Genomic DNA, 9,921 nt, shown 5'->3' with positions numbered 1-9,921 from the left:
CACTTCCAGCAAAAATGTCACTGGATAGCAAAGTGACAGGATTGATGCCATGATGCTTCCACTCAGTTGACTCACCATCGAAAGACTACCTCAAGAAATGGCCAGAGGGAATTTAGTGTTTGTGGAACTGTACTTCAGCAAGTGTTAGGTCCTTTAGGAAGGTGAAAAAAGGAGTTAAGGTGAATGGAGTGGGATGAGAGCAGCAGGGAAGACAACAGAAACAAAAGGTAAATATTTACTGTGGGACAATTTTTATTGTTAAAGCAATCCTATGATAGTTTTTCACAACTAGGGCTGCAACAAAGTCTTCAAACACAGCTCTGGTATGTTCCATTCCAAATAGACAGAAGTTATGTTGTACTGTCTGATTCACACTTATGACAGTATTATTGCTCAGTTTATTGAAATTAGACAGAATGGATCAAATTAGACACACTATGTAAAATTAAGATACAGTGATCCAGCTTGAAGTTTTACCCGAAATGCATCAGTTTGCACTTCAAGATTCAACAGCCCTCAATTTAAAAAGATTGAGTGCGTAAAATGTTATTTACAAAATGGTTATATTAATACCATCAAGAAGTAACATGGCTTGGCTGTAGATAATTTACACCTGTATGTTTTTCTTCAGAGACATTTGTCGCAAAACACCTAGAAAAAAAAACTATTTTAATAAACTGCCTTTTTGTACAGTGTGGCTGTCATGCTAGGCCCCCACCTGCCAAGAATGAGGCACATCAGTTTTGTCATGAACATTGATTTTAAACTGTTTTGAGAGCATGGAAATGACTTGAACAGATTAGCCATGGCTGGAAAAGACATTTGCATATTAACAGACAGTGTTTGGAAGGACAAAGCAGCCATTCCCTGACATTCAACCCACAATGAACTTTTGATCACCAGACGTTAAAGGTGGGGGAGTTCGTATTCCAGGTTGACTGCTAAGATGACCGAATACACAAACGGACATGGTCAAACCAGCTAGTCACATGACTAACCTGCTGGGCAACCTGAGTTTTTTGAATTTGTACAGAGTTTGGGCAGAAAGCTGTTTGCTCCTGGACTGAGATCTCTCTCCTGTCTGCTCCCATCTCTTTCTCACAAGCCTCTGAATCCATTGAAAAGACACATGAACCCCAAGAGAGAAATGTCTCCTACAGCGAACAATGTTTAAGAAGAATACTGGGCCCCAACGAAAAGCAAGATCTACCTGCAATCAAGGACTCTACAGTGACCTCGAAGAACCGTAACAACTCTTCAGATATTCCCTCAAACCTTTCCACTTTATTTTTCTTCTCTTTTCTGTCTCTATTTGCATGTGTCTATGGCATATGCATGCTAACGTGAGGCGCAACGTGTATCCGTAGGCGTTGACCAAATTAGAGTTCAAGTTTAATAAATTTCAACGTTTCTTTTTTAAATCTAAGAAAGCCCGTTTGTGCCGGTTTCCTTGCCTTATAATTGGAAAGCAATGAACAAGGATTCACCAAAGGGAAGCTAAAAACATGGTGTGGTTCAAATTAAACCCTGTTATAGTAAGACCAGGTGAAGGCTGAAAGGGAACCCTGGACCTCTTTCTCACCTAGTCATAACAGTGGTTAAAAATGGTGAATACTTGTGGTCCCCAAGAACAGATAACAGACATTTCTTGCAGGACAAAAATTATCCTTCGATATACCTGCTTGACAATTTACTCAACACCCATCAATCTACAACTGTCCAACATTAGCTATGATTCCGAGTGGCCTACTTCTGCTCCTAATTCATATGTATGTATTCATAATAACAAGATCTACTCAGGAAACAGTAAAAATAAACTTGCATAGTTTTGCAAGATGCTAGTAACTATTAATTAAGGTGTGTTCAAAAATGAATTACATGAATTCAAAAAGGTTCCTGTCTCTTTAAATTAAATTTCATAATATATTAATATCACACCATATTTTCCGTGCCCCAAATTAGAGCCACCATACAATCACATCTGACTCTGGTATTACAAGTGTTCTAAGCTTCTTGCTAAGTACTGCAACTGTTGGATAATATATTTACTGCTGACTCGACCACAAATGAAAGAATGGAAGGACTTTAAGTAGCTTAGGTAGTTTGGTAATCTACCATGTTATTTTTCCATTCTTAGTTATTTAGATGCAGCAATTGTTGCCATTATGTATTTGCACAGGATTCTGCTCAGAAAATCTGTGCACTGCCAAAAAACTCCCTAAAAACAAAAAGTTACATGAAAAAGAACAGATGTTAGCTGTAAGTCAGGTCAGAAAGATCAAAAACATGTGAATTAGAAATAAAATCTCTTACAAATCAAGGGTAATATACTGCAGGATATTTTTTCCTCACAATATGGAAGAACTGAGTGTTAGTGCAAATAAGTTGTAATGGTCGTTGATACAAGTGAAGCAACATCTATTAAGTGAGATATTCAGTTTATTCTTTGGGCATGTGATTTATGGTGAACCAGAGACCATCTTTATTTCTAGGATATTCATGTTGCTTATCATTCTTTTATTTTACAAGTGAATTACAAGTGATCCTGTTAAATTTACCAGTTTAATTTATTAGTGGGAAAAAAATGTGGTTTTACGGTCACAAAACCTGGCTGTAAAAGTCAATGCGTGTACAGAAATGGTTTTGTCAGCTTTCAAGAATACCTTAATTTTTATATTCTAAAGTTAAAAGCTTATAAGTTAGTTAATTTGATGGCCCCTCATCCTTTCAATTAATCACAAACCATCGATTCAGTAAACGTAATGCACTTTTAAAAAAAATAGATATCTACTTTTTTTTGTTCTTTTCACATGTGGTTCTATCGCTGAGCAATCTTTACTCTTTGACCTAATTTCAACGTTCATCACTTGTAGCTTAGGTACATCACTTTAAATGCAGGCTACATTACCTCTAACATTTCCATTATCCACATTACCGACCGGACGAATGAAATTCACAATTAATGTTGAATTATGCATAATTTTCTCCTGCGGACTTGAATTTAAACTATCCAAATTTATTTCAGTTAGGGATCTAACAGCTGTGAGAGATTAGCTTGTCATTAGTTTGGCTATAGTTACACTGAAATTCCAGATGAATGCAGTGCTGTGAACCACATCATCTGAAAATTCTTTCGACAATAAACATGTGCAGAAACACGATTTAAATTTTCTTTTAAATTCACACTGTCCTACAATGTTCCAGTTATGCATCGTGTGCAGATGTGAATGACTGTAGTGTCAACTATATTGCTACTTCCACTTAATACAGCCTCTAATCCAAATAGTGTAAGTGCAGGATTTGCAGGTCTAATGAGTAAGCTTGTGAACTTCAAGCAAATTGAATATTAAGACAACAGATAATTTTAATGTTAATGTGCATGAGAAGTAAATTACTGTGAATTATTTACTGTGCTAAAATAGTTTGAGATGTCCTGCACATTTGACAAATGTACTGCAAACCTTTTTCAAATGCATGGCTTCATGTACTTAAGCTATAATACCAGGAAATACAAATCAATAATGTTGTATTAAATAATTTTTCTGCACAATGCAGAATATAGCCCAACTGCCAAAAAAACTGGCAATTCTTGAATATAGAATCATAGATAACACAAGCATGGTAGTAGTCAGCACTGAAAATAAGCAAATATACACACACCTCCCAGGAGGTTTTTTTGTTTTGTTTTTTTTTTCCTTCCTCTTTCAAAAATGAGAAAGCTCAACTATTTGCTTCTTTTGCCTCTTCCTCTCCTGGAAGTCTGTTTGGTTATGGCTCCAGGTGATGTTGCAGCAGATGCCACCGCAATATTTATCTGTCCCTCTTGAATCTCCTGCCGAGTGTCTGCTGGCATTTGATTGATTTTCTGCTGAGTCTCCAGATAGAACATGACATCTCGCAGCTGCTCCTGCACCTCTGTAATCTGCCTGTCTTTCTCATCGCATGTGTCCTTCAGCTTCTTTTCCTCTTCCTTCAGTTTGGTTTGCAGCTGGATCTGATTAGCTCGCAGGCATTTGTTCATTTCTTGCTCCTCTTTCAGTTCAGTGCCCAGTTTCAAAACTCTGTTGTTCAACTGAGAACACCTAGAGAATGGCATAAGAAACTTCTTTAAAAACAATACTGAAACATCCCAATTTGAATTTTATAACAGCTCAAGGTTAATTTATTTACTTTGGTTCTCAACTGTGCAATACATCTCAATCCCCAGTCCCATCTGCAACTGGCAAAGGAAAATGCATTAAGAATTGACAGGGATTTAGTCATGGTGGCAATTTCTTTCTACCTTATACATGAGTAGTTTCCTATCGTAAATACTTCCTGTACTGGTACCAAGTAACCAAAACGCAAGCAAATATCTTTTGAACAAGAAGTTCCTGCCCACAAAGCTTGTAACAAATATTTCTGGTTAAATTATGTGCAACATGGATGCACAATAAATTTAGACCTACCATGTCTAGCAACAGTAGCATCTATGACTGGATACAAATTCGAACACCCCTAAACAATACAACTGTTTCAGCGGGGTAGGCGGTGGCATAGTGGTATCACTGGACTAGTAACCCAGAGACCCAGGGTATTTCTCTGGGGACATGGGTTCGAATCCCACCACAGCAGAAGGTGGAATTTGAATTTAATTAATAAATCTGGAATTAAAAGCTAGTCTAATGATGGCCATGAAACCATTGTCGATTGTTGTAAAAACCTACCTGGTTCACTAATGTCCTTTAGGGAAGGAAATCTGCTGTCCTTACCTGGTCTGGCCTACATGTGACTCCAGACCCACTGCAATGTGGTTAACTCTTACATGCCCTCTGAAATGGCCTAGCAAGCCACTCAGTTGTAACTAACCGCGACAAAGTCTAGAAAAAGGAATGAAACCAGACGGACCACCCGGCACGACCTAGGCACCGGAAACGACAACGGCAAACCCAGCCCTGTCGACCCTGCAAAGTCCTCCTTACAAACATCTGGGGGCTTGTGCCAAAGTTGGGAGAGCTGTCCCACAGACTAGTCAAGCAACAGCCTGACATAGTCATACTCACAGAATCATACCTTACAGACAATGTCCCAGACAATGCCATCACCATCCCCGGGTATGTCCTGTCCCACCGGCAGGTCAGACCCACCAGAGGTGGTGGCACAGTGGTTACAGTAGGGAGGAAGCTGCCCTGGGAGTCCTCAACATCGATTCCGGACTCCATGAAGTCTCATGGCATCAGGTCAAACATGGGCAAGGTAACCTCCTACTGATTACCACCTACCGCCCTCCCTCAGCTGATGACTGAGTACTCCTCCATGTTGAACACCACTTGGAGGAAGCACTGAGGGTGGCAAGGGCACAAAATGTACTCTGGGTGGGGGACTTCAATGTCCATCACCAAGAGTGGCTCTGTAGCACCACTACTGACCGAGCTGGCCGAGTCCTAAAGGACATAGCTGCTAGACTGGGTCTGCGGCAGGTGGTGGCGGAACCAACACGAGGGAAAAACATACTTGACCTCGTCCTCACCAATCTGCCTGCCGCAGATGCTTCTGTCCATGACAGTATTGGTAGGAGTGACCATTGCACAGTACTTGTGGAGACGAAGTCCCGCCTTCACATTGAGGATACCATCCATCGTGTTGTGTGGCACTATCACCATGCTAAATGGGATAGCTTTCGAACAGATCTAGCAATGCAAAACTGGGCATCCATGAGGCACTGTGGGCCATCAGCAGCAGCAGAATTGTAGTCATCCACAATCTGTAACCTCATGGCCCGGCATATCCCCCACTCTACCATTACCATCAAGCCAGGAGACCAACCCTGGTTCAATCAAGAGTACAGGAGGGCATGCCAGGAGCAGCACCAGGCATACCTCAAAATGAGGTGCCAACCTGGTGAAGTTACAACCCGGGACTACTTGCATGCCAAACTGCGTAAGCAGCATGCGATAGACAGAGCTAAGCGATCCCATGACCAACTGATCAGATCTAAGCTCTGCAGTCCTGCCACATCCAGCCGTGAATGGTGGTGGACAATTAAACAACTAACTGGAGGAGGTGGCTCCACAAATATCCCCATCCTCAATGATGGGGGAGCCCAGCACATCAGAGCAAAAGATAAGGCTGAAGCATTTGCAACAATCTTCAGCCAGAAGTGCCGAGTTGATGATCCATCTGGGCCTCCTCCTGAAGTCCCCAGCATCACAGATGCCAGACTTCAGCCAATTTGATTCAATCCGCGTGATATCAAGAAACGACTGAAGACACTGGATACTGCAAAAGCTATGGGCCCTGACAATATTCCGGCAATAGTACTGAAGACCTGTGCTCCAGAACTTGCTGCGCCCCTAGCCAAGCTCTTCCAGTACAGCTACAACACTGGCATCTACCCTGCAATGTGGAAAATTGCCCAGGTATGTCCTGTACACAAAATGCAGGACAAGTCAAACCCGGCCAATTACGGCCCCATCAGCCTACTCTCAATCATCAGTAAAGCGATGGAAGATGTCATCAACAGTGCCATCAAGCGGCACTTGCTTAGCAATAACCTGCTCAGTGACACTCAGTTTGGGTTCCGCCAGGGCCACTCAGCTCCTGACCTCATTACAGCCTTGGTTCAAACATGGACAAAAGAGCTGAACTCAAGAGGTGAGGTGAGTGACTGCCCTTGACATCAAGGCAGCATTTGGCCGGTTATGGCATCAAGGAGTCCTAGCAAAACTGAGGTCAATGGGAATCAGGAGGAAATCCCTCCGCTGGCTGGAGTCATACCTAGTGCAAAGGAAGATGGTTGTGGTTGTTGGAGGTCAATCATCTCAGCTCCAGGACATCACTGCAGGAGTTCCTCAGGGTAGTGTCCTAGACCCAACCATCTTCAGCTGCTTCATCAATGACCTTCCTTCAATCATAAGGTCAGAAGTGGGGATGTTCGCTGATGATTGCACAACGTTCAGCACCATTCGTGACTCCTCAGATACTGAAGCAGTCCGTGTAGAAATGCAGCAAGACCTGGACAATATCCAGGCTTGGGCTGATAAGCAGCAAGTAACATTCGCACCACACAAGTGCCAGGCAATGACCATCTCCAACAAGAGAGAATCTAACCATCTTTCCTTGACATTCAACGGCATTACCATCGCTGAATCCCCCACTATCAACATCCTAGGGGCTACCATTGACCAGAAACTGAACTGGAGTAGCCATATAAATACCGTGGCTGCAAGAGCAGGTCAGAGGCTAGGAATCCTGAGGCGAGTAACTCACCTCCTGACTCCCCAAAGCCTGTCCACCATCTACAAGGCACAAGTCAGGAGCGTGATGGAATACACTCCACTTGCCTGGATGGGTGCAGCTCCAACAACACTCAAGAAGCTCGACACCATCCAGGACAAAGCAGCCCGCTTGATTGGCACCCCATCTACGAACATTCACTCCCTCCACCACTGACGCACAGTAGCAGCAGTGTGTAGCATCTACAAGATGCACTGCAGCAATGCACCAAGACTCCTTAAACAGCACCTTCCAAACCCGTGACCTCTACCAACTAGAAGGACAAGGGCAGCAAATACATGGGAACACCATCACCTGCAAGTTCCCTTCCAAGTCACACACCATCCTGACTTGGAAGTATATCGCCGTTCCTTCACTGTCGCTGGGTCAAAATCCTGGAACTCCCTTCCTAACAGCACTGTGGGTCTACCTACCCCAAATGGACTGCAGCGGTTCAAGAAGGCAGCTCACCACCACCTTCTCAAGGGCAATTAGGGATGGGCAATAAATGCTGGCATAGCCAGTGATGCCCACATCCCATGAATGAATTAAAAAAGAACTGTTTCAGCCAAGGATTGCATTTGAGACTTAATCCTCTAAAGTCACTACTATATTGTATTAATGCTACATTACAGTTACAAATACATAACTTTGTGCCACTTTATAAAGCTCAAATAGCTTTATGGTAAAATTTAAAAGGCTAAATACCATTTTAAATTTCTTTAACAGTTTGTGACCATCACTATATTTCTATAAAATAAACAATGTTGGAAGTACTGCTATAATAGAACTTTGACTTGGATGATCAGTCGGTTGACAGGCTCATTTTACACCAGTTGCAACATTTACAAAAGTTGCTCAATATACTTTTGACTTCCACGATAACGACTGTATATTCAAAGCTAAACCACCAGTTTAAAGAAAAAAGTTCAGTTTTTATAGAATCATAATGCTAGCAAAGTTATTATAAAATCTGAGGAAAAGTGTAGAAAGTTCTGGCAAACATCACTCAAACAGATAAGTACTCAAAAGGCTGAAAAACATCACTCACTGGAAACCAAATGGACACAATCTTTAAAAAGCATAGGGCAGTTTCGTACAAATACTTCAGTCTAACATAATCTTTCATATTTTAGGACTTGGAGCACTTTAAAAGTTGTCGTTTGTACAAACATTTGATATTTTTGCTACGGTGCAAATTCTTGTGAGAATCTGCTAATCATGCAGAGAAAGTATCATCTGATACAAATCTATTAGAAAATTCAGATTCAAGTCAAAATAGCCCTTCAACTTTACAAACACAAGTTGCAGTTAAAAGAAATTTAAAGAGTTTACAAATCATACCTATAGAAAAAGTCAAAAGGAGAGATGGCTCCCCACCACAACATACAGGCTAGCACAGCTCTTGTTACTAGCTGTAAGAAGGTGCATATTCCCAAAGAATAACAATATGCGGCACATATTTCCACTGAAATTAGCGTGATCAAATTCCACTTGGAACTTCAATATGAAGAAATTCCTGAAAATCACATCCCATTAAGTAACTGAAGACTGGCAAGAGGTCTACCCACAGACCAGCAAGGACAATCTCACTAAATTGGCAGGATCACATGGCAGAACTGCAACATTGATCATCTACAATCCTGTAACAGGAGAGATTATTCTCAATTAAACTATTACAATGAGTCATATTTTAAGAATACATTGAATTGATGGAGCATGTGATGCCACGTGTCAGCACTGCTAATTTCTTTACCCTCCCAGCTGGGGAAAATCACAAAGAACTTAGCTGTGATGAAGTGAAAAGTAAATGTGAAGGCATTTCTTTTTTCAAAAAAAGAAATGAAAGACTTAAATTTATATCGCACTTTTCACAACCACCGGACATCTCAAAAAGTGTTTTACAGCCAATGAAGTACTTTTTTGAAGTGTAGTCACTGCTGTAGTGAACGCAGCAGCAAGCTCCCACAAACAGCAATGTGATAATGACCAGATAATTTGTTATTGTGATGTTGATTGAAGGATAATTATTGGCCAGGACACCAGAGTAACCCCCCCGACTCTTCTTCAAAATAGTGCCATGGGATCTTTTACATTCACCGGAGGGGGCAGGCGGGACATCGATTTAATGTCTCATCCGAAAGATGGCATCTGCAACACTCCCTCTGTAATGCACTGGATTGTGAGCCTTGATTTTTGTGCTCAAATCCTTCAGTGGGTCTTCAACCTAGAGCCTTGTGACCTAGTGGTGAGAGTGCTACCAACTGAGCCATAGCTGACACACGAAAGATAGGGTGAAACCCTATAATTGGCCTCAGTATCAATAACTTGGGAATGTGAGAAGGGAAAGACATTAATGAAGACTTCTTCTCTTGATTGATGCTTTCCTGCACAGGTTGCTGGATAGCAATGTGTGGACATCAGATAAGGACAAGATCAATTGTAATATCCCTGTCAAATGAACACTCACCAACTCAGTTCATAAATGAACAATAGCCACTTGGGTGTCTGAATTCTTCGTTGAGACACCAACTTTAGGAGAGCAAAGCAAAGAAGGGAAGAAACATGAGAAACTGGAAGTAGAAGCTACCACATCACCTTTAGAATACACTGCTGCCCCACTTAAACTGATGTTTACTTTTCTGTAATTTATGGGGTTGGCGAAAC

The 9,921-nt window shown here is 41.5% G+C and overlaps 1 protein-coding gene across 1 annotated transcript in view; it reads right to left on the bottom strand.

The window, feature by feature from the left end:
• Positions 1 to 228: 228 nt before the first annotated feature.
• The window catches only part of brap (BRCA1 associated protein), a 37,378-nt gene continuing 27,685 nt past the window's right edge, over positions 229 to 9,921 (bottom strand). Inside the window, exon 12 of the mRNA XM_068054941.1 lies at positions 229 to 4,082. Coding sequence (XP_067911042.1) covers positions 3,725 to 4,082 — 358 coding nt within the window. The 3' untranslated portion in view covers positions 229 to 3,724. The remainder of the gene's footprint in view (positions 4,083 to 9,921) is intronic.

This window comes from Heterodontus francisci, chromosome 23 (assembly GCF_036365525.1).
Source record: "Heterodontus francisci isolate sHetFra1 chromosome 23, sHetFra1.hap1, whole genome shotgun sequence".
In the NCBI taxonomy this organism is placed as follows: domain Eukaryota; kingdom Metazoa; phylum Chordata; class Chondrichthyes; order Heterodontiformes; family Heterodontidae; genus Heterodontus; species Heterodontus francisci.
This window is presented reverse-complemented; position numbering and strand designations above follow the sequence as displayed.